The sequence below is a fragment of the Ictidomys tridecemlineatus genome, chromosome X, assembly GCF_052094955.1.
Source record: "Ictidomys tridecemlineatus isolate mIctTri1 chromosome X, mIctTri1.hap1, whole genome shotgun sequence".
Classification (NCBI taxonomy): domain Eukaryota; kingdom Metazoa; phylum Chordata; class Mammalia; order Rodentia; family Sciuridae; genus Ictidomys; species Ictidomys tridecemlineatus.
In genome coordinates this window covers 65023658-65050341 of record NC_135493.1, presented here as the reverse complement: position 1 = coordinate 65050341, position 26684 = coordinate 65023658, and the positions used below count along the sequence as shown (strand labels likewise).

The following is a 26684-nucleotide window of genomic DNA, read 5'->3' as shown; positions in this document are numbered from 1 at the left end:
TGATTTAACTGAATGAGACAATAACAATTGCTGGCTATATTACAGTCAATTCCACATTGTTATTAAGAAGATAATTAATATCATGCTCATATATTAAAGAAATTTTATTGTCCCAAAGAGATAATTATGTTTCTTCTATTCAACAGTTAAGATTATGAAATAAACATGATGTTATTTATTTAACATGGACAACACTCATACTAAAGGTAGTAAAGACACATATTTAAAAAGTGACCTATAGAAAACTATAAGGCAGAGAGTGATTCTGTGAACATCAGTAGAGCACAGAGATCTTAGGGTCACAGTAGACCAGAATTTTGGATAAGTCAGCACTGTTCTAATCTATTAATTAATAGCAAAAGACAATTTGCTTAGAGACAAAATAAAGATGCAAATATCACATGTACCAATTAAATTGAAAGTATCTATTTACATAAGCTATTTTATATTCATTATTAAATATGTCAATAGGCCTTATGAGAACCACTGAAGCATCTAGTATCAGTTCTTACCCACTCATTTTAGTAGCCATATCTAGCACTATACTCTTCCATTCTTGTTGTTGATATTGCCATATTCTTGCTGTTCCATCTCTACTTCCACTAACAAATCTTAAACTGGAAAGAAAAAGTTAAAAGTCTTGTTACTTTTCTCCAAAATTAGAATCATTTTTTTAATTAGAAAATATCCACCTTCATACACTACTAGGGGGAATATAAAATGGTGGCACAGTCACTTTGGAAAACAGTTTGGTAGTTTCTTTTTTTTTATTTTAAGAGAGAGAGAGAGAGAGAGAGAGAGAGAGAGAGAGAGAGAGAGAGAGAGAGAGAGAGAGAGAATTTTTAATATTTATTTTTTAGTTTTCGGTGGACACAACATCTTTATTTTTATGTGGTACTGAGGATCGAACCCAGCACCCTGCACATGCCAGGCGAGCGTGCTACCACTTGAACCACATCCCCAGCCCTGGCAGTTTCTATAAATGCTAAACAAAGTTACCATGTGACCCAGCAATCCTACTCAGTTATATTTTGAAAAAGTAATAAAAACATAATTCCACAGAAAAAACATGCACATGCATACTCATGGACACATTATTCATAATAAGTCAAAAGTAGAAGCACCTCAAATGGCCATCAGAGGCTCAAATTGGTAAACAGTATATGGCATATATTCATACAATGGAATATTACTCAGTAATGCAAAAGAATGAAAATAATAATATACATTGCAACAAGAATTAATTCTGAATAGGCAAATAAAGAGAAATGAAAAGTAGATTAATGCATGCTCAGAAATGTTGAAAAAGGAATGGAGATTTGGGGTTGATAGCTAAACAGAATGGATTTTCTTTAAAGGACAATGAAAATGTTCAAAAAATTAACTGTACTAATTGTTACACAACACTATAAATATACTAATAGCATTAAATTCTGTATTATGTGAATTATACCTCAAATAAAAATGCTATTTTAAAATAATATATTTATTCACCTACAATTTTGTTACTGTTAACACTTTAGTATCTATTCTTTTAGACTTTATTAAATACATGAATATATACTTATATATTTTCCCTTACATGAAACAAAAATTCACTACATGTTTTTCCCTAGGTTAACTGAATTTTGTAGATTTATTTCTATGTTGACAAGTATAAAACTATCATCACTTTTAATAAGTGCTTAACTATATAAATATTATCAAAATTTATCTAATAAATCTTCTAATGATTCATATTATATCATTTCCCATCTTCAACATGACAATTAATACTGTAAAGAACATCTCTACATGTCTTTGTACAACCCTATAAATATCTGTGCTAAGTTGAAAAGGAACATTTTTAAAGCTTTTGATACATACTACCACACTATTTCACTAATAGTTTTTTTTTAAATTATTTATTGAAACAATTCATACTCTCATGAAAACCTGAGGAAAGTAACTTTTTGAGGGGGTGGGATTACTAGAGATTAAACCCAGAGGTACTTAAGCATTGGGTCATATCCCCAGCCCCTTTCATATTTTATTTTGAAACAAGGTCTTACTAAATTGCTTAGGGCCTCCCTAAGTTGCTGAGGCTGACCTCAAAATTGTGATCCTCCTGCCTCAACATCCCAAGTTGATGGGACTACAGGTGTGTACCACCACACCTGGCAAGGAAAGCACTCTTTGTAAAAACCTATAGCCATGATGGATATTATGATTTTACATTATCTGTTTATTCTGGAGGAAATAATTGTTATTTTAATTTTCATTTCTTTGACTATTAGTAAAACTGGAAATATTTTAAATGAATTATTTTTTATTTACCTTTATAAATAATATACCTTTATAATAATTATTTATTATTTACCTTTAACTAGTAAGAATTTTGAGCATGAACGAAAGTAAAACCACATATATTCCTACCTCATAAAGAAATCAAATACTAATATTTTTATTTTCATATATTGTATACATACATTACATATTCTGCATGCCCCACATGTATTTACACATATGTAAAATTTTATGTATTTACTAGGTATTTTTATTTTTTGCTTACTCAAAATAAAGCTCTTTAAAGACATATTTACAAATAAGCACAAGAAGTTATTTTCAGAAAATGTTTTCACTATAAATGAAATTTATCATGAAGTCTAAAGCATTTAGGGTTATTTTATCCTCTATAAGCTTGTCTAGTCAGGCCCAGTTTTCTCATTTGCACAAAGCTCAGCAGACTTAGATACTAGAGTTGTGCTATCATTGAAAAAGCAATTCAGAAGTCTCCCTTCATACTCATATATATAAGCATATATTATTCTATGGATACTGTTATACTTAGTTTAAATTGGACATCTTTTAATATGTGCCACAGAAATAATTAAGACAAAATAATGTGTTTTCATTGAAAACAAAAGCAAGAAAATAAAATTTCAGGTTATTTTAGCATGGAAGAATACTAGGTGTATATATCTTAAAGGCTGTAACTCAGTAAGTTAACCTTAAAATTTACTTAAAGCTTTTATCATTCCTAATGTAGACATCACTTTGAGGATCATAATTATTTACTCTTGGATTTAACAAACTTGTACAAATTCACCATGGTAATCACCTACTGTTCAAAATATTTAAAAATAAACTGTGGTCAGCCATATAAAGTCCTAACAGACATACATAGATATACGTTTATGATAAGAGATTAAAATTTTAAATCCATTCCAGGTTAAATTTTAGACCAGGAAAGACTTATCACTTTTACGGGACCAGACAATATAGAGGGTTCACAGATACCTGTATAGAATTTCTGAGTTTACAGACATAGGAATATATATATCATGAAAAACAAAGGCAACAAATGATATAGATGTTCAGAGGAAGTCAAGATAAATTAAAAGGCTGGAACACTCAGAAAAGGCTTTCAGGTAGGACATGAACCTTAAAAAGGAGATAAGATTTAGATCAATCAAAAGAAGGGATAGAAAAGAGAAAATAGGAAAATAGGGGGATAGAGAAGGAACAAATGTAGGATAGAAAAAAGGAAAGGTCAGAGGAATGCAGGGAATGACATTTGGGGTTAAGAATGATGGAAAAGTGTAAGCAAAGGAACGGATAAAATAATTTACATAGGACATGTCAGGAATAGTGCATAAAGTCAATTAGGCTTAATATAGGGATTCATATGGGGAATAGTAGATCAGGAATCAAAGATAAATCTAAAAAAAGTTTTAGGGAGCTCTGAATGTTGGGCGACATTTGATTTCTATTCCACAGGCAAGAGAGAAGGAAACACTAAGGATTTCTAAAGAACTATATTGTACAGGAAGAGATGGGCAGGTGAAATAACACAATTCTTGACTAAGATAGGAAGATTGTTGCCAAAAGAAGTGGAAAGAGCAAAATAAGAAAAGAAATCACTCAGAAAAGAAGAACTTATAGACTATGGTGACTATTTGATTGAGAATCAGGAAGGGATGTGTTGAACACCATTAAGGACATACAAAGTTTTTTTAAATCTATGTTATGGGATGGAAATAATACATCTACAGCAGAGGTAGATGGTTCCCAGGGATTAGTAGAAAAACATGTCAAACATTTCTTTACACAAATACATACTACATAATTACCTGTCTCCATTGTTACAGAACTGAACTGCAACAACTTTGTCCTAAGATAAAAAAAGAACAGATTTTTGGTTAAAATAAACTTTTAAAATAGACAATGTATACCTCCCTTCATATTCAAATGTGAAAAAAGGCATAATGGAGTAGTTTGTAATGGTATAATTTCCTTTAAAAATAAGCTACTTTTCTAAAAAGAAAAAAAATTAATTAATGAAGCATAAAACAATGTATTAAGGTGGCAGCAATTTGAAAACTTCTTTATGAACCATATATCAAGAGATATAGCTGGGACTGTAGCTCCATGGTAAAGTGGTTGCCATGAATGTGTGAGGCACTGGGTTCAATCCTCAGAACCACAAAAAAAATAAATAAAGATACTGTATGTTCATCTACAACTAAATAAATGTTTTTTTAAAAAAAGAGATATATAGTGCTGAGTGTTCCTTTCCTATGGTCTGTAAAAGACAGAATAATAATCTGACTGAATAATAGCTAGATGAAATTTCCCACTTAATTCTTTTCAATTTCAGAATAAAAATTAATCACTTTCTCATTCCCATGTGGCTTATTTAATTATTTTACAATGCAAAGTATAAGCAAATACTTGGTATTTCCTTCACTTTAGTCCTTGATAAAAAAGCTACAGTGCATCTTCAAATATTACATATTTTCACAATCTAATTTTAAATTAAAAGAAAATGTCAACTATCTTTTTATTTAAGTATTTTAATTTAAAAAAAATTATAGTCTTCATATATAATGAAGTACTCCTGATTTATATTGTTTTGTGATTTCACTGTTGTATTTATCTGATAGATTCTGAATTCTTACTGGCAGGTACAATACTTTGTTTGAAATATTCTGAAAGAATATTTTATGGCTAACATCCATCACTGATTTCAACAGTGTGTATTTAACTTTTCATATTTTTCTTCTTATCTGGGCTCCTGCAAATCAAACTATTAAATCAAAATTTCCTCATTATTATACCCCTCAAGTCTTGCCCATTCATTTATTCTCTCCTCTCCTAGCTTTCAATATACTTCAGCACACTTGTATATATACCCTACTTTGGTAATAACGGTAAAGATATCTTCTTATCATGTTCTAGCAGAGATTTCTTCTATTGATGTCTCAGAGACCATCAGTGTTTCCTACGTTTTTCTTTCAAAATTTAAATAATATTTCAGGAATTTTGTATCTAGGAATAAGTGAAAACAAGGTAAGAGTTCAGCTGGATTCAGTATATCTTCATAAGGGAGATATTCAATTATGATAGGACAAAAAGCAAGAAATTATTTCTAAAAGCTCCCGAGAGGAGGTTTCTTTTTTTTAATCGTAATTTCCTTTATTTATTTATTTATTTATTTATTTATTTATTTATTTATTAGATTTGAATCAGATGGGACATAATTTCTCATTTTTCTGAGTGTACAGGTTGCAGAATTACATTGCTCATGCAGTCACATATATACCCACAGCAATAATAATGTCTATTTTATTCTACTGTCCTTGGTTTCTAACAGGAATCTCTCGTACCACAAATTTCAGGAACAATTGATTTTGCAAGTTGCAAGATATTTTTAAATCACCTTTTAGAGAACTTATGTGTTTATTGATATACACTAATACTATTCCAAATGAGATGTCAACAGTAACAAGAGTAGTAACATTAACACTTGGAAAGCTGAAAGCTTTTAATTGCTTAGTAAACAGTTTCTAAAGTGAGGCACATGAAATATATTGTGAGCTGAAACAGAAATATCCCCATACTTCACAGTAAACAATTGTTTGAAGTAGTAAGGGGAAAAATAGAGAACGAAGAAATGTAAGAAAGGTATACGTGGATATAACTAAATAACAATAGTTCAACACTTTCTAAAAAAGCCACTAGAGAGTTGGTGGAGACTAAGAGGACAAGTACCAGCCACCAACAGCTTTTACCTACAAAATATACCTGATTTTCTATATTTAAGACAATTGTTGCTAAGGAGGATTAGATTCCACAAGTCTTTCATGACATTCTAAAAATGATCATACTACTAAGTTCATTAAAAAAAAAATGGGAGGTAACCAGGGATTGAACCTAGGGGCACTTAACCACTGGGACACATCCCCAGTTTTTTGTTGTTGTTGTTGTTGTTGTTGTTTTGTGACAGGGTATCACTAAGTTGCTTGGGCCTCACTAAATTGATATAGCTGGCTTTGAACTCTTGATCCTCCTTCTTCACCCTCCCAAGCCCCTGGGATTACAGGCATGCACCACCATGCACAGAGAAAAGATGACTTTCACTAAGACATGATTAATATGTCATTATTAAAACTACAGATTTTAAGTAATAAGCACCTTGCATGTCTAATAAAAACAGGTTAAAAAACAGGATTTTCACAAACTATTAGTGCACTGTTTGTGTATACAAAATATACATATTGTAGTTCTTTTCTTATGATATACAGTTAAATCGAGCCCATATTGAGTACTACAACTATAATAAATTCAGAATTTCACACTTATCTTCATTATAAAAGAGACTGATCTGAAAAGAGAAAATAAAGTTTTCCAGAGGTTTTAAAATATAAAACAAAACATATTTAAGTTTCATATTTTGTTCTTACCGTATGTGATTCTAACTCAGCAATTTTCTCAGGGATCTCAGAACCCAAATAGTATATTCTAATCACATGGTCAGTGCTACCTGTTGTAATGAACATTCCACCTGGAAGATTTAAAAAAAAAAAAAACATTCCAAGGAGCTTTTAAAATTCTCTGATTGCTTCCTTACTTGTAAGCTACATCATTATTTTTAGAAGGGCTTCAAGAAACACAAGGTTATCTTCGAATAATTAAGAGCACACTAATATTTTAGAGATAAAGAAATAAAATCAAAGAAAAACAAGAGAAATTTTTGAAATGCCCATATCATTCACCCAACAAAATTCAACTATAAATACAGGATTATGGACTACAAATATTAAAGTTCTTTCTACTTTATGCAAAAGCATAACATTCAAAATTATTTAAGATAATCTAGTTATAATTCTCTTTAGAAAAATTTTACTAGTTGAGTATAAAACTGAACTGCCTTCAATACGATGAAAAAGTTCTAGATATTAATGGCAGTAATGGATGCAGAACAAGGTAAATACACCTAAGGCAACTGTACACTTACAAATGGTTGCAATAAATTTGAGGTCATGTATATTTTACCACAACAAAAAATAAGGGATAAAAGGTTAGCAAGTATAGAATTCCTTGCAATATAAGAAGCACTGTGTCACAATGATGATGGTTTCTGTAAAAGTCAGGGCAAAATTTTTATATTAAATGTGGAAAGACACCACACATTTTGTTAATGGATATTTGGAGCAAGGATTGCATTTTATCCAATTATTGCTACCTTATATAAAATGTATTATTAAATTATGAAAAAAATAATAACTCAAACATTATCACATGTTAATCAGAGTCAAAAAAGATTCAACTAGTGTATGGTTTATATTGTTGGAATGCTTCCTTTAACATCAAGTACATAAATTTTTCTTCATAAAGTTAAAAACACATTTTACAAGTAGATCATTTAATATTTTCAGATTTCAAGACTTAAAATTTTTATACATACCAGAACTGAAAGATGAACACGATATCTGAACTCCAGGTCTTGATCTCTCAGTAAATTTCACTGGGCGATCTCTGAAGGAAACAGGAGGATTTTTAAAAAATGTTTATCTTGTTCATTTAATAGGCAAGAATCTTTGTAGAGTTGTTTTCTGTTTTATTTTGTTTTTTGTTTGAGATTACGTTCTTACTATGTTGCCCAGCTGACCTCAGATTCCTGGACTTAAAGGATCCTCCTACTACACCTCTGCTTATAGATGCATGCCACTGTGCCTGGATAAATGGACAAGAAGCTTAACACATTGCTGGATATTGATTTATTTAGTGACAATATTATAGAGGAAAACTAAAGGGAAATGGCCAGTAAGTACGATCATTAAGTTTAAAATTAAATAAATCTTTCCAGGCGTGGTGGCTCACATCTGTAATTCCAGTGGCTCAGGAGGCTGAGGAAGGAGGATCGCAAGTTCAAAGCCAGCCTCAGCAAAAGTGAAGCTCTAAACAACTCAGTGAGACCCTGTCTATAAATAAAACACAAAATTGGGCTGGGGATGTGGCTCAATGTTAGAGTGCCTCTGAGTTCAGTCTCAAGTACCTAAATAAATAAATAAATCTTAGAAATATAATTTATGATCAGCATTATTTATACTTGTTAACATATTATCATGTTATTAGTACATCTTCTTATCAAGAAATGAGGCTCCTTACCAAAATTGTACATGTGAATTAAATAGTCGCTTCAACATTGACTTCATTAAATTTTACTCTTAAAATCTCTAACCATCAATTATTATAGGTATGGATATTAATAAAAACACACACATATGACATCTTTAAATATTTGGACTATTAAGAATACAGTAGTAAATAAAATAAACATGTTTAAATTTTCACAACATTTGTAAAATTCTTTTAAACTTACCTAAACTTCATTGTTTTTACATGCCATTGCCAAAAACAGATTGTTCCATCAGCACCAGTAGAAGTGAGGTATCTGGTTGTGCCTTTAGTTGATGGACAAAACTTTAAAAGAAAAATCTGATTCAAATATAAAGTTTCTATGTTCAAAATAATTTCAATCAAAGCATGTTTTCAGATTATAATCACTTTTTAATAATGTAATTAACTAAATTCTTTTAAGAATTTCAGTTTCAACACATTAAATTTCCTAGAATAATAAATAACTTTTAAAAATGTAAAATACCAAAAAATAAAATAAAAGGGTAGTTGACATTAGGATAAAATACTTTGGTCCTAAAAAAATAACTACCTTGGGCTCATTTAACATAATACTCCAATAATAATATTTTAATAGCTTTTAATGGAGAATACTCATGAGGTCATTACTAGTTAAACCATTAAAATGTGCTACGTATTTTTTTATGTAAAAACAACTGTGGAATTTTAGAGTTATGGATAGAACATCAGAAATATACCAAAAAACTATGATTAGAAAATTTAATATTTAAGTATTTGAGATTTAATATCTTAAAGACCAACTTCAATGAAGTATATTTTGATCTTTTAAAATTTAAACCATTTTCAATTGTATTCATGTATAAACTAAATACATCAAATCTTTGTTCAATCATTGTGGAAAAATAGACTAAGAAAAAATATAGGTAAGCTACCATTTTTAAAGAACTATTATTATGCTGAAAAAACCATGTCCTTTATCATATAGCTTCTCAGGCTTTGACCATCAGTATTTTACATGCTCAAACAAGAAAATCTTAGAGAAGGGTGGGCCACCAGGCTCTTGGTGTCTAAGACACAATAATAAATCTGAAAATCAGACCAGAATATCTAGGATTCCTGTGAGTTTTTAAAATCCCAAATAGAGATAATAAATAATTTCCATTTGAGATTGAGATTACATTTACAGATCAAGATACATAGGATTGAAATACATTTTGAAATCAAATCAAAAGAAAATTATCATTATAAATATTAAATCACTTAGTTTTCTTATTTATAAGCACAGAACCTCTAAAGACTTCAGCGTTAAATACAAACAAAATTATTCATAACATATTTGTCAAAATACTTTTTTCATGTATAACTGAAAAAACAAATAAAAGTTTAAAAAATAAATTGAATTAAAACAAAAAATTATCAGTAAAAATTATCCATTAATAACTGAAGTACAGTAAAGAAATAAGGACTCTGAGAGTGTCTATACATATTTTCCTTCCTAAAATAGAAAAGCTTTCACTAGAAAACTTAATTTATAATCTATAGCAAAAGTCCACCAACTATGACTCACATACCAAATCCAGCTTTTAGACTCCTTCTGTAAATGAGGTTTTATTGGAACATGGTCACTTTATATTGTGTATATGGTTGCTTTTGCACTATAAAATTAGAGTTAAGTAACTGTGACAGAGATTGCATGGTCTCTAAATCTAAGGTATTTACCATCTGGCCTCTAAATCAGCAATCTTTGATCTCTAGGAATGATAAAATTAACAATAAAATAGTATATAATTTTATTAATTTTGAAAAAAACACTCACTAAAACCTGTATTACCTCCATTACATTTAAATTATCCATCACAATGGGCATCTGACCCACTAATATTCCTTAATGAAAACATTTAAAATAAGAAATTATATTAGAGGTTGTTTAAGAAATGTATATTCTGGATTACAAATACATACCAATTGTAGAAAAAATAAGAAACTCAATAAATTAACTTATAATTTTACCATTCAAGGCTAAACACTATTAGCAGATCATTTTATTGTGTTTAAAAGTAATAGAAGAGAAACTGGAAAGATAATAGACTATAAATTCATGTAAACTGTTAATAAAGAAGTAATGAAAAAAATGTATAGAATGCCAAATAGTAATCATTACTATGGAGAAAAATGAAACAAAAAAGATGAGATAATAGAGTACTTGTGGGTTACAATTGCAAAGTGGTCAGAGGTCTCCATGAGAAGGTGACATTTACATAAATTACTTAAAAATTAAGAAAACAAAGCATGTGAATATTCGGGGAAGACAATTCCAGAGATGGAAATAGCAAAAGCAAAGACCTGGAATATTCAAAAAATTAGAGAAGATGGCAGCTAAACCAGAGTGAGAAAAAAAAATCAAGTGTTAGAAGATGAGGTCAAAGAGAGGGAGCTGGCTTAGAAGGTAGGACATCAAGGTTTACTGTAGACTGACTTTAATTCTAAGACTAGAAGTGGTTGAGGGTTCTCATTGCCAGTGATATGATTTAACTTCCATTTTAAAAGCAACTGGATGCTCTGTAGAGGCTATACTAGGGCAGGGAAAAGGGAAGAAAAGAAACAAGATCAGTTAGAAGTTTAGTTTAAAAATCTAGGACACAATGGTGTGACCTACTTTGTATACAATCAGAAAAGTGAAAAAGTGTGCTCTATTTGTGTACAATGAATCAAAAAGCATTCTACTGTCATGTGTAACTCTTTAGAACACATAAATAATTTTTTTAATGAGAAAAAAATCTAGGCCACGGATGACAGTGTCTTAAAATAGGTCACTACTGATAAAAGTCATGAAAATTTGCAAGATTCTATATATATTTTAAAGGTTAGCCAACATGATTAGCTAGTAAGTGGACACTGAGTGAAAAGTCAGGGATGAGTACCCTGAAAAATTAGAAGCATGAAATTGTCATGTGTTTAGATGTTGCTATGGTTTGATGTTGAATGTCTCCTCGAAGACCATGTTAAAGGATTAATACTCAGGGTGATTCTATTGGAAGGTATAGCCGAATGGGAAGTACTTAGAGGGTCTTTGAGTGTGTACCCTCAAGGAACTATAGGACACCAGTCTGTCTTTCTGACTTCCTTTTGGATGATGTCATCTCTTACACACAATGTCTCCACCATGTTGGGATTGCTTGCTCTAGCATGCTCCTGCCTTTGCTATTTACACTGTGAAGTAGTACAGCCAAAGGATAATTGCCAAGCCTATACTATACCATTAGGACATAACATTCAAAATTGCAAGGTAAATAAATCATCTTTTCTTCAAAAGTAATCTTCTTCTGGCATTTTATAGTGACAGAAAGCTAATACAGATGGGAAAAGTTTGAAGAGAAATAGGTCTGAGGAAGGAAGATGAGTTTAATTTGAATATGTTGTTTCAGATGCCTAAAAGATATCCATGTGATGATGCCAAGTATGTAGCTGAATAAACAAGTATAAGAGCTAAAAGACAGTTAGTTCAAAGATCGGGATATGTTTAAGAGTTATAAGTTTACAGATGCAGTTCAAAGCCATAAGACTATATGAGATCACTAAGGGAAAGAGTGAGTCAGCGAAGGGGCACATAGATTTACAAGGTACCCCAACTTGTAAACAAAATGCGAAAAAAGAATCAAGTGAAATTATGAAAAAAATTAAACACTATCATAAATATTTTCAATATAATCAAATAGTCATTTTATGTTACATGAAAGTATGTCCAATAATCAAGTCAGACATGATGGTGGGAACACATGGAGCAGATAACCTTAAATTAAAATCCATTAAATAATTTCAACTAATCAAAATTTTAAAAAGAAAAATTTCAAACCCATTACACACTAAAGCCAATCATTGTTAATTCCCTATAAAAGGTGATATATTATTAAAATAACACCCAAAAATGGGAGTAATGATCTTCAACAGTGGCATCTTAAACCAGAGTGTAAAACTTTCAGAAGGACTTCTGTTTTGCTGTCAACACAAGTAGACAGGACTGAAACTTTGTTAGTTCTGTTAAATAAAAGGTCTTTTGGGACATCCAGGCCTTTGAATATCAATATCTAGTAAAAATAACATATGGACAAATATTTAAAAGATGCCAATGTATTTTATTGCAAATATATAATTGAAACAAGAAATCACTGAAACTACAAAATAAAAATTTGCCCAAGATTAGACAACACACATGTTAAATTTGATTGTCAAACATTTTGCATTAAATATTAGAACAAAGCATGCCAATATTCTAGTTAAAACCTGTTTATATGGTAACAGGTTTTAGTGCACTTTAGAAAACATTTACTCCTTTCTTCAAAAATACAAGTGACATAAATAAAACATGTCACACTATATTTGAAAAATCTTTTCAATCATCTTTTTATTTGTTTCTAAAGAGAATAGATTTATATGAAAAGGGAACTTTTAACCAACCTGTATTCAGGGTAGGAACAAAAAAACCCTTGTGGGGGTAATTTTCTGATGCCAGTCTTTGTGTTATTATCCATACAATGTAATAAAAATGAGAGAATTCTCATCTGCATTACATACTTTAGAGAGATCATTTTTCTTACCTGTATGGAAGTAATAGAAGCTGAATGCCCCTGCAGGACAGCAACTGGTGCACATGTTCGAAGACACCATACTCTTACAACTTTATCACAGCTGCCTGCGGCAATAAGAGTATTTTCATAGTTAACAGCCATGTCAGAAATTTCGGCAGAGTGCCCTCGAAGTGTAGCAAGGAGACGTCCATCATCTGTAGCCCAAATTTTCACCAAACAGTCATCTGAACCCTATAGTAACACAAAAGGATAGAAGATTAATAATGAAGCCAAAATTTGCCATCCACTCCCCTAAAAATACTAAAAGACAAAGCGATATTTTTAAGTTATTTGTAAACCTTTGCTTCTGAGTCTACTCTCTATAACTCAGATCTAGTATCAAATACAAACTATATCCAAATGATAAGACTGATAAAGCATTGTCCAATTTGGCATTGGTACCTATACAAAACTCCTCAGAACTCAAAATATTTTAAACTTACTTGTAAATGATTTGTCATTAAGTATTGCTTACTTATTTTTTCCTTACATCTAACATCCTTTTTTCTTAATTGCTTGAATATTTTTTCTACAAATACTTGTAAATTCAACTTAAAGTCTCCCTCATTTCTCAGGAAACCGGAGGCCATTAATAATCTTCAGTGAAAACAGAATGTCAAACTTCCTATTATTTCAAGAGCTTTAAATGTATTAAAAAGCAATTTTATTCTACTGTGGCAGGTAAGATACTTAATAATCTATTAAAAGATGGTATTCACCATCCTCAGTGTGATCATTAACATCCAAATATTTAGGTGATATACTTGAAGACATGAAGTCAAAGAAAGAAAAGTGTGAAATGAAATCTCAGGAGTCATAATTTCTCAAACTATAAATCCAAACCACTTCCTCTTCTATAAGTAGAAAAAGAAGATTATGCTATTAAATGCACCCCTATGTTACAACAGTAAGGAAGCAATAAAATTAATATTTCTTAGAGATGCAAACAGTATGACTTGGTTAATAAAAATTCAATTTTAAAAATAACTAGTAGTAAAAGAAAGATATAAAATAATGACTCTCTGTTTCTGGTAGCAGGAATTGAACCTAGGAGCCCTTAACCACAGAGCCAGGATGCCACTTTCCTGGCAGGGTCTCCCTAAGTTTTTTTTGAGGCAGGGTTGCACAGGGCCTTGCTAAGTTGCTGAAGTTGACTTTGAACTTGCAATCTTCCTGTTTCTGCCTCCTGGGTCACTGAGATAAGAATAGTGTGCCAACATGCCCAGCTACTACTCTTCATTAACTGTGCAGTTCAGCTACTCAGTCACAAGGATGATGGAATCATTATTTAAGCAAAACTGTCAGCAATTACACTGTGACACACAGAAAATGCATTTAAATAAATATTTGCTAAAATGGAATGAATACACTCATTTTCCATAGATTAACCACTCCTAGAATATAATATATTCTGAAGAATTATTTTTTAAATTAAATCTCCAACAGATAATGAACATTATAATTCACCCTTTATTTATATAAAACAAGGAAAAAAATTAAATTCCTACTCATCTTTTCTTGCATTCTCAGGTCCAAAAAGGATGAACTCCTTACAAAGCACAATGCAATGCCATGAAATCTATCTTCAATTCTTATAAGTATGTAACAATTTCATATCATAAATTTTAAACTCACTGTAAAAATTCTTCTCCCACTTCGGTCAAATGCTACACAGTAGACTGAAGATAGGTGTCCCAGAATTCTCTTATGCATCTTAATGTGCTGGTAAGCAGATGAAGGAAAAATATGGCTGAAGCGACTACATCCGGTTAATTGCCTGGCAGAAGTGATATTTACTGAAAAAAAATAAAATTAGAGATTAATTTCTTAAAATCTAAAAGTCAAAACTATTTCATGAAATTCAGTTATGAATATTAAAACAAAGCAGGGTACACACGCCACAGCAATTCAACCCTTTGAGAAATCTAAATTCCCTTAACATGTTTCATGGTATTATAAATTAAAGTTGACTAAAACAATGCATTCACAATACTTATCTATTAAATCTAAGGTTCTGATGTTCTGCTTGGCTTATTGTGGTTTCTCAAGCACATTCACATTTTCCCTTTCTTGATATACTACAATGAGAGACTCGGTCACTTTAAATATATAGATAAATTATCCTATAACACAAAGGAATTAAAATTTTAAAAAAACTGTATTTGGTTAAGTATATACATCTTAAAATTTATACAGGAAATTTTATAAACTCCTGTCCTATCTTTTCAATATCTGTCCCTAATATTTCAAAAATAATATAAGAGACCTACACAGTGAAGAGAGAAGGGAAGCTATGACACTACATAGATTTGAAATAGAAAACAATTCTTTCCAGGTTTGTCTATGGTTCTCCCCGTTTTGGTTTCTGAATCTGGAAGTTCTTCTTTTAGTTACAATGAACTTTTGAGACTTCATCTCCCATGAGATCATTTTAGAGCCTGTCACATTTTTGGTTTGTTTAGTTTTCTGAATTTTCTTAAAAAAAAAAAAAGCCAAGATAAAGCACATGTCTACACAATTCCCCTTCAAGTACCACCTGGATTCTGTCCATTTCTGAAATTGAGATCTGTTCCACATATAAGGATTTACAGCCATCTATTTCTGTGAAATTATTCCTGTCTATCTTTATAGAATGGAAATACTTGACACCCCACATATTGTATTTTAATCAAACCAAAGAATTCCTACAAGTTCAAAGTCACCTTAGGGGAAGGTGACATTTACCACACTGTATAAATAATATAGTACAAGTGACAATAGCTTTATGTTTAAGCAAGGCAAAATTAAGGCAAGAACTGAGTTCTAGCTAGATTAGTACAATTAGAGCCATGCCACAATCAAAATATAAAACCTTTCAATGTCTCACAATCTTAAGAGCAATGAAGTCTGTCTTTCAGGCAAAGGTAGATCCACTGGCCATTTTAAACTGACAAAAATGACAAAAAATTAATGATGAATAGGCAAAATCAGTGAAACTTTTAATGCAAATAATAAGAACAAATTAGTGATCTAGTATATAATACTGCAAGATGCTTAATATATAATGGTAAAGAATGTTGACCTAGGTAAGAGGGGTTATTTTGTTTGTTTTGTTTTGGGTTTTTTTGCAGCTGGTTCCCAACCAACAAGAAATTACTACAACTGGAAGAGTAGGCAACCTAACTTGAGAATTTGGTAATCTTTTTCCAAACATATCTCAGTGATCTGAGTTCCTTGAAACAATTGACCATCATTTCTGATTTCCTTTGTCTTTTCCACACTTTGCAGGTATATTGAGAAAAAGGTATGTTACTTCAAGGCAATATTTTCTCATCTGAAGAACTCAGGATACTCCAGACTAGATGATTGTTAGAGGGGGCTTGCCGCAGTCTGGCTGGGCACAATTCAGGAGCCACTTGTCAAAAGAAACTAACTTTATTTTTAGAACTACAAGTGCCAAACAAAACAGCTCCTCAGGAAAAAAACTTCAGAGCCCAACTGCCACCACCGGCTTCCACAAGCCTCTCACCCACACCAACCTCTACCTCCCACAATCCTCCTGTTCTTGAGGCCGATTGGCTGGGTCGCGTGGGCGGAGCCAAAGAAGTCCCCCAATGAGCAGCTCCATGTAGGAGCCAATCAGCTAGATGTTGCTGGGGCCGCTGTGAGCCAATCATCAGCTGGCAGCTGAAGTTTGCTGGCAGCTGGAAGTTTGCTGGGGCCTCTTTGGCTGTGGCTGTCAACAGGGGCTTCCATACATTGTAGTGTGTTTAGCAGCAGCCTTGGCCTATGCCCACTACATGCTAGTAGTACAACCAGCACTAAGTTGTGAGAAGAAAAAATTCTTCCATACACTGCCAAATATTGCCTATAGGGGAAAAAACTACTCTACTTTAAAAAAATCATAAGTATAAGAACAAAAACAATTAACTTGGAAAAAATAATAGAAAAGCAATTTTGAGAATGGGAGCAGGAGATAGAGAATGAGCCAATCCATGGACACGGAATAGCTTTTAATTTATTGTGTCTTCTTCAATTTCTGTCATCAGTGTTTTATTGTTTACAATGTGTAGCTCTTTGATATCCATGATTAAATATACTTTTAAGTATCTTAATTTTTATGTTATTTTAAATGAAATTGGTTTCATAATTTCTCAAATAGTTCATTGTTAGGGTATAGAAACACTAAGTACTTTCATATGTTGTTTTTGGGACTTGCAGCTTCACTGGATTTTTTTTAAATCTGTGTTAACTTTTATAAAAATTTTAAATGTTTTTGAGTAGAGTCTTTAGGGGTTTCTCTATATAAGATCATGTCATCAGAAACAGACAATTTCACTTCTTCCTTTCCTATAGAGATGTGTTTTATTTCTTTTTCTTGCCTAATTGCCCCAGCAAGATCTTCCAGTATTACGCTGAATGAAAGTGAGAAAGAAGGAAATCATGTTTTGTTCCTGATCTTAGAGAAGAAGCATCCAACTTTCCATTGTTGATTATGATATTAGCTGTGGGCTTGCAAAATACAGTATTCTGTTGAGGTACATTTCTTCTATATACATTTTTCAAAGGTTTTTTACATATGTATATTGAATTGTGTCAAATGCATTTTCTATGTCTTTTGAGGTGATTATGTGGCATTTTTACCTTCTTTTTACTAACTTCTCCATCTCATTTATTGATTTAGGTGTTCTATACTATCCTTGCATTACAGGAATAAATGTTTCACAATGATAGTGAATGATCTTTGAATATGCTGTGGAGTTCAATTCACTAGAATTTGTTTAATGATTTTGCATCTATGATCATCAGGAATACTGGTCTGTAGTTTCCTTTTCTTGTAGTATCCTTGTCTGGCTTTGGTATCAGAGTATTGTGACTTCTTGAGTTGAGTTCGATTGTACTCCATTGTTTTAGAAGAGTCTGAAGAGGATTAATGAGCCAATCCATGGACATGGAATAGCTTTCAATTTATTCAATTAACTTCTTTTTAACACTTTGGTAGCAATCAACAGTGAACCCATAAGAACCTGAGCTTTTTTTTTTTTTTTTGATGACAGACTTTGTACACATTATTAGTTTGTTCAAATTTTCTATTCCTTTCTGGTACAGCCTTGATATATTGTATGCTTCTAGAAATTCATGCATTCTTCTAGATTATCTGATTTGTATATAGTTGTTCATAATAGTCTTTATGGTTATTTGTATTTCTATGGTATTAGTTTTAATAGCTCCACATTTTTTATTTTTTATTTTTGTTTGGCTCTTAATTTTCTTTGTTAGTTTATCTAAAGATTTTTCAACTTATTTTTTCAAACAATGAACTTTTAGATTTCCTTTTATTTCCTATTATTTTTCTAGTCTTTTTTTCTGCTCTGATATTTATTTCCTTCTTTTGTCTAATTTTGGTACTACTTTATTCTTTCTCTAGTTCTTACAAGTGTAACACTAGGTTTCTTACTTGAGATCATTCTTTTGTCCTCTAGACATTTATGGCTACAAACTTCCCTTTGAGGACTGATTTTGCATCCAGTAAGTTATGGTACATTCTGTTTTCATTTTTATTTGTCTCAAGTGATTTTTTTTCTAATTGAAATTTAATTCTTCTTTGACTCATTGGATGTTCAGGAGTATATTTTAATTTTCACATATATGTGAGTCTTTCAACATTTATCCAGTTACAGGTTGAATATCCTTATCCAAAATGCTTGGAAATATAAGTTAATGATTTCATATTTGGGGGTATTTTATAATATTTGGATATTCATGATAAGGTATCTTGGTAATGTGATCCAAGTCTAAATAAAAATGTATTTATGTTTCATATACACCTTACATATATACCCCAAATATGAATTTATATATTATTTTAGTGTAACTACTTTTTTACTTTGAGAAGTCACATCAGATCAGGTGTGATATTTTCCTCTTATGACATCATGTAATCACTCAAAAAGCTTCAGCTGTTGGGCATTTTAGATTTAGAATATTTGGATTCAAGGTGCTCAATCTGTATTTATTTCTAGTTTCATGTCACTGTATTCAGAAAAAATACTTAATATGATTTCAATATTCTTAAATTTGTGTAGACTTATTTTGAGGTCTAAAATATAATATATGCTACAAAATGTTGAGTGTACATGTGAGGAGAATTCATATTCTATTGCTGTTGTATGGAAGATATATAAATATTTCTTACATCCAATTGGTGTGAGTGTGGTACAAGTTTAAAGTTTCCTTACTGACTTTCTTGTTGGGATGACCTGACCAATGTTGGAAATGGAATAATGAAGTCTCTTACTGTTGTACTGCAGTCTGTCTCTCCTTTCAAATATATTAATATCTACTTTATCTATTTTTGGTGATCTAATGCTGGGTACATATATATTTATATATAAATTCTTGATGAATTAATATCTTTATCATTATTATATAGTGAGCAATTTTTTCTCTTTTTATGGTTTTCCACTCAGAATCCATTTTTTTTAATATATTGAGCCACCCCCACTCTGTTTTGGCTTCCTTTTACATGGAATATCTTTTTCATCCTTAGTCTATGTGGGTCCTTAGAGGAAGCAGAATGGGATAATATTTTTTATCTGTCCACACACTTGATGTTGAAAATATTCATAAAACTCAAAAGTAACCTAGAGATTCAATCCAATCTCTATCAAAATTCTGATGACCACCTAAACAGACACTTCTCAGAAGATGATATACAATCAATCAACAAATATATGAAAAAAATGTTCATCATCACTAGAAATTAGAGAAATGCAAATCAAAACCTTTCTAAGATTTCATCTCATTTCAATCAGAATGGCAGCTATTATGAAGACAAACAACAATAAGTGTTGGTGAGGATGTGGAGAAAAAGGTACACTCAGACACTGCTGGTGGGACTGCAAATTGGTGCAGCCAATATAGAAAGCAGTATGGAGATTTCTTGGAAAATTGGGAATGAAACCACCATTTGACCCAGCTATCCCCACTCCTCTGTCTGTACCCAAAGGACTTAAAAACAGCATACTACAGGGGCACAGCGACATCATGTTTACAGCAGAACAATTCACAATAGCTAAACTGTGCAACCAAACTAGATGCCCTTCAATAGATGAATGGATAAACAAAAATTGGCATATATACACAATGGAATATTACTCAGCAATAAAAGGGAATAAAATCATGGCATTTGCAGGTAAATGGATGGTGTTGCAGAAGATAATGCTAAGTGAAGTTAGCCAATCCCCCCAAAAAAAATGCCAAATGTTTTCTCTGATAAAAGGAGGCTGATTCATAATGGGACAGGGAGAGGGAGCATGGGAGGAATAGACGAACTCTAGATAGGGCAGAGGGGTGAGAGGGGAAGGGAGGGGGCAGGGGTTAGCAAGAATAGTGGAATGTGATGGACATCATTATCCAAACTACATGTATGAAGACACAAATTGGTGTTAACATACTTTATATACAACCAGAGATATGAAAAAATGTTCTGTATATGTGTAATAAGAATTGTAATGCATTCTGCTGTCATTTAAAAAAATCAATTAAATTTTTTTTTAAAAAATATGATGTTTTGAATAGAAATAGAAAAAAATTACTAAAATCCAAATGGAACAAAAAAGACCGTGAGTAACTAAAGCAACCTGATCACAAAGAACAAAGCTAGAAGTATCACATTCCCTGATTTACAAATATAAAACTATTATTTCAAACCAGCATAATTTTGGAATAAAACATATATATTGACCAATGGAAAAGAATAGAAATTACAGAAATAAACCCAAACATTTATATTCAACTAATATTCAACAAATGTGACAATGAAGAAAGGCATGTTCTTCAATAAATGGTGTTGGAAAAACTGGATAGTCACATGGAAAAAGAATAAATGATCCAGACCTCACACCATATGCAAAAATTTGAGCAAAATGTATCATATTTAAATGCAATATTTGAAGCTGTAAAGCTACTAGAATAAAACAGAAGCACCATAATAATGATTGTAGAATAATTTCTGAGGACACTAAAAGCACATGTAAAAAGAGTAAAAAATAGAAAAATGGGATTGCATCAAATTAAAACACTTCTTCACAGTACAGAAAACAACAAGAGTGAAGAGACAATAAACAGATTTCGAGAAAGTACTTGCAAACCATACATCTGATAAGGAGCTAATACCCAAAATATATAAGGAACTCAAAGAACTCAACAGCAAGAAAACAATCTGACCCAATTCCCAGCAATTTATCTGAACAGACATTCCAAAAGATACACAAATATGCAACAGGAACACACACAAAAAAATGTTCAACATCTCTAACCATCTAGGAAATTGAAATTAAAACTACAAGGAGACATCACTGCACAACTGCTAGAATGGCTATTATGAAAAAGATAAATGATCACAAGTGTTGGCAGGGATGTAGAATAAAGAAAGCCCTGTAGACTTTTGGTGAAAATGCAAATTAATAGTCATTTTGGAAAAATATGGAGGCTCCTCAAGAAAATAACATAAGATACAAAAATCTCTGTCCAAAGAAGGTGAATTTACTATGCTGAAGATATATCTATAGTTCCATGTTCATTTCAGTATTACTCATAATAACCAAGATTTGGAGGAAACCTCAGGATCCATCAACAGATCAATGGATAAATACAATGTCGTATATATACATAATGAAATATTTCACAAGGATGGAACTAAAGAATATTATGCTAAGTAAAATGAGCCAGGCACAGAAAAATAAATACTAAGAGCTGGGGTTGTAGCTCAGTATAGAGTGCTTGCCTAGCATTTGTGAGGTACTGAGTTTGATCCTCAGCACCACTTAAAAATAAAATATATTAACAAAGGTATAGTGTATTTCAAATTGCTTATATATAGGTTTAATACATTTTTAAATTGTATAAATGACATGTAATAATTACACATATTTAGAGGTACAATATAATATTCAATAAATGTATATATTGTACAATGATTACATCAGGATAACTTATCAATCACAGACATTTATCATTTATTTGTATAGGAAACATTTTCAATCCTTTCTACTTAAAGTATCTTACCTGTACAGCTCATTTCCTCCTTTATATATTTATCTTCTAGATTACATCAGCTAGCCATTGTATCATTATCTAAAAACTATGTATTTTTGTGATATTAGGGATCAAACACAGAGCCTCAAACACATCAGGCAAGCATTTTTACCACTGGTAAAAACTGGGTATTTTTACCATTGTCCCTAGCTATCAGCAAAATTAATTTATTTCAGTTTAATTTCCTATGTTTCCCCAACATGAATGTTAAGTACTAATGACCAAGTAAATAGAGACAGTTTAAGATAATATTAGTCATCCCATTAAAAGCCTCCCATCATATTTTAAAGAATTAATCAGTGGCTCAGGAGGCTGAGGCAGGAGGATTGCAAGTTCAAAGCCAACTTCTGAAAAAGCAAGGTGCTAAGCAACTCAGTGAGACCCTGTCCCTAAATAAAATACAAAAGAGGGCTGAGGTGGGTGTGGCTCTGTGGATGAGTGCCCCTGGGGCACAACTCAAGTCTGGCAAGTTTAAGAGGTAAGTATAAAATAATTTTTTAAACTTAAAGCTAAATTTAAAGTTTGATATCTTAATAAATAATATTTTCAATTAGATTTCTTAAGCATCTTGAGTCCTCCTAATCCATTAAGTCTAGAAACAGTTCCATTATAGATTTAAAATGAATGTTTCTTATAAGAACACATACTCCACAAAATTTCACTTGGGAACACAGCTGTAATAGCAGAATCCAAATGTAAATTGCATTAGAAAGCTACTTTTATGTAGAAAACATAGATTCAAATAAGTATAAAAATCAACCCCATGAATAAATATTTGCCTACAGGTACAATTAGAGATTTAATATTTCTACTCATTTTCTAGGTCCTTCTCATGAAATTTTCATTGGAATTCACATTTATATGTCACTTAGCTTCATGCTGTAATTCTAGAGATAGGAAATAAGGAAGACAGGAAATATACCTTACTTTGGCAGTAATAAAATTTAAATAAACTCTAATGAAGATTCTAAGAAGTTAATCATAATTTCTGAGGCTCTATCTATCATGTAATTTATAAGCAACCATATTTGGACTTTCTCTTTTTGAAAGAACTGGCATCTATTATAGAATTATGCTAGATTTTAAAGGGATTTTAAAGATTAATTTTTAGTCCAACCCCTCATTTTACATAGAGCAAACTAAAATCCAGGCTAATGGAGTAAGTTTTCTAAAATCATAAAAATTTTAAGTGACTGAGAAAGGGCATGAACTTCAAATGTTCATTTTCTTATGTCATAATTGCCTCTCAGTGCTTTATGTTTAAATATATCAGCAATGTTTACTTCCTACCAAATAAAATATACTCATAGATCTGAAGCAGTGAACTCTCCCTCTAATTTTGGGGGCAACAAATCTTTATTCAAAATCAAGAGATAAACCATGGGGGTGAATATTTGTGGAGGGGTTAGAGAGGGACATAGGCCTTAATACAAAGTGATCCTGTTTGAAAACCAAAGAGTCAGTGAGTAGCTCAATTAACTGCTGGGAGATTTATCTCTGGCTTTTATCAATTCCACCCACTTTGACAGGATGATGTAGTAAATAGTAAAAATATGAAACAGAGTATGGAAAAAAGAACAAGTAGCCTAAGCCTAGCTTCTTCCTTATATAAAATAGGCATTTTACTATCAATCTAAAAATTGAAAATGACTTTGTAGAATGTATAATACAGAAAGCATTTATACAGTAAAGACTAATTCCTTTCTTCTACCCTTTCTTTTCCACTCTGGGGTCTCAGTGTTCTCACATTACAAAATGAGGTAATGTGAAGTGGGGCAAGTTTGGCATAAGGTGACTTTAGTGGACAGTGATTTATTATGCTCAAGTCTCTCATAAAAAATGGTATAGTATTTGCATATATCCATTCACAGCCTCCTTTATACTTTAAATCATCTCATATTTATACATTTAAATTATTATAAGATTACTTGTAATACCTGAGAGGTGGGAGGGAAAGGAGAGGGCAGGGGATTAACAAGGACAGTGGAATGTGATGGACATCATTATCCAAAGTACATGTATAAAGACTCAAATTGGGTGTCAACCTACTTTTTATAAAGAGATATGAAAAATTGTGGTATATATGTGTAATAAGAATTATAATGCAAAAAAAACAAAGTACATGTATAAAGTCATGAATTAGCGTGAACATACTCTATATACAAAGATATGAAAAATTGTACTCTATATGTATAATAAGAATTGTAATGCATTCTGCTGTCATGTATTTAAAAAAATAAAATCAATAAAACTTAAAAAAAGATAAAGGGGGGTCTATTCAGCCAAAGAAATAATTCTAAATATATTTATACCCAATATCAAAGCATCCAAGTATATAAATCAAATATTAGTAGACTAAATGGAGAAATAGATGCCAGACAATAATAGCTGGGGACTTTAACATCTCACTTTCAGCAATGAACAAATCATTTAGACAGATAATCAACAAAGAAATGGCAAAGCTAAATGGAACCCTAGACCAAATCCATCTCAAAGACATCTACAGAACATTCTACCCAACAATTACAGAATAATATTCTTCTTATAAGCCCAAGGAGGATTCTCTACAATGGATCATACAAGAGGCTGCAAAATAAGCCTCAATAAATTAAATGAAATAATATTGAGGATCATTTCTGACAACAAGAGAATAAAACAAAATATCATTATAAAGATAACTTTGGGAAACAATAAATACATATAAACAACTTATTTCAATGGATCTTGCAAGAAATCAAGAAGGAAATTTAAAAATTTCTTGAAACCAATGAAAAGGGACAAAGAACATACCAAACCTATGGAATATAGCAAAAGCAGTACTAAGAGGGTGTTTAGAGCAGTTTGTGTCTTATATAAAGCCCAAAGATCTCAAATGAACTGATCACTGATTCTCAAAGAACAAATGAAAGCAAATTTAGTAGAAAGAAAACATCAAGACCAGATCAGAAATAAATGAAATGGAGATGAGCAAAACAATACAAAAGATTAATGAAATAAAGACCTGATTCTTCAAAAACAAGCAAACAAACAAACCCTTAGCAGGACTAAGAGAGAGAAACCAGGAGAGTGGTGCATGCCAGTAAATACCAGCAACTCAGAAGACTGAGGGCAAGATGATGGTAAGTCTGAGGGCTTTCTAGGCCACTTAGCAAGACTGTCTCAAAATAACAAGTAATAATAACAAAAAACACTGGGGATGTAGCTCAGTGTGAAGCTGCTACCCCCAGTTCAATCCCCAGTACAAAAAGAGAGAGACAGAAGGAGAAAGATATAGAAAAATAAATCAGAAACCAAAAAGAGAAGCATTCAACTAACACCACAGAAATATGAAGAATCATTAGAGATTATCATGAGCGACTGTACATTAACAAATTTGATAACCATGAAGAAATGGACACATTCCTAGACATATACACCTTACCAAACTGAATCATGTATAGAAAACTTTAGTAGAATAATAAGTAATGAGATCAAACCAATAATTAAGTCTCCTATCAAAGAAAAGCCTGGGACCAAACAGATTCACTGTTGTAATCTAGCAAACATTTAAGGAAAAACTAATAGAAATTCTGTTAACATTATTCCAAAAAACAAAGAGGAATTCTTCTAAACATGCCCTATGAGGCCAACATGACTCTGATATTAAAACCAGATAATGACAACTAAAAAGAAAACTGTAGGCCAGTATCCTTGATGAACATAGATGCAAATATAATTAACAAAAATACTAGCCAGCCAATCCAATAGCACATTGAAAAAGATTATTCAAAGGCCAGACACGGTGATGCATACCTATAAGCCCAGCTAGTTAGCAGAAGGATTTCAAGTTCCAGGCCAATCTGAGCAAATTAAACAAGACTCTGTCTCAAAATAAAGTAGGGAGTGTGCTGTGGATATAGTTCAGAAGTGGAGTACTCCTGGGTTCAATCCTCATTACAAAAAAATCTAAAATCCAAAGGTTTTGATTGTTGACATGATGCCACAAGTGGAATATTCCACATGTGGTCTCATGATAGGGTCACAGTCAACCTGAAGGTACACTAAAATATTGTATAATATTACCTTCAGGCTATATATGTAAGCTGTATATAAAACATAAATGAATCCCACATTTTTACTTGATTCCTAGCACCAACATAGCTCATTAGGTATAGGAAAACATTTCAAAATTTGAAAAACAAAACATTTCTGGTCCTAAGCATTTTAGACAAAAGATACTTAATCTGTATGTACTATGTCCTGTATTTAAGTAGAATGGAAAACCACAACCCAATCCAGGCAAGACTACAAAAGAACCAGCTGTTTCAAGAATAAAGGTTTCAATTACTTTACAATATTTTGCCACTCTGGATAGTGCAAGAGATGACATGAATACCAGCCATGATCAGTTGACCAGTTAAAGAAATGAGGATTAAAATTGCTATAAATATTCCTATACAAAGCTAATTTCTTTGCTTTCCCCTATTATGCAATATATCATAAATATTATCACTGGTACTATGTTATTGTTATGAATTTTACATTATAATATTTTAGTTAGTATATATCAAGAAGAAT

The 26684-nt window shown here is 31.6% G+C and overlaps 1 protein-coding gene across 1 annotated transcript in view; it reads right to left on the bottom strand.

Annotated features, from left to right (window-relative positions):
• Positions 1-26684, bottom strand: part of Brwd3 (bromodomain and WD repeat domain containing 3) — a 118658-nt gene that overhangs the window by 58700 nt on the left and 33274 nt on the right. The window contains exons 7-13 of the mRNA XM_005328827.4: positions 14685-14845; positions 13020-13241; positions 8648-8748; positions 7730-7800; positions 6726-6826; positions 4113-4153; positions 513-617 (exon numbers count right to left, since the gene is read on the bottom strand). Coding sequence (XP_005328884.1) covers positions 513-617; positions 4113-4153; positions 6726-6826; positions 7730-7800; positions 8648-8748; positions 13020-13241; positions 14685-14845 — 802 coding nt within the window. The remainder of the gene's footprint in view (positions 1-512; positions 618-4112; positions 4154-6725; positions 6827-7729; positions 7801-8647; positions 8749-13019; positions 13242-14684; positions 14846-26684) is intronic.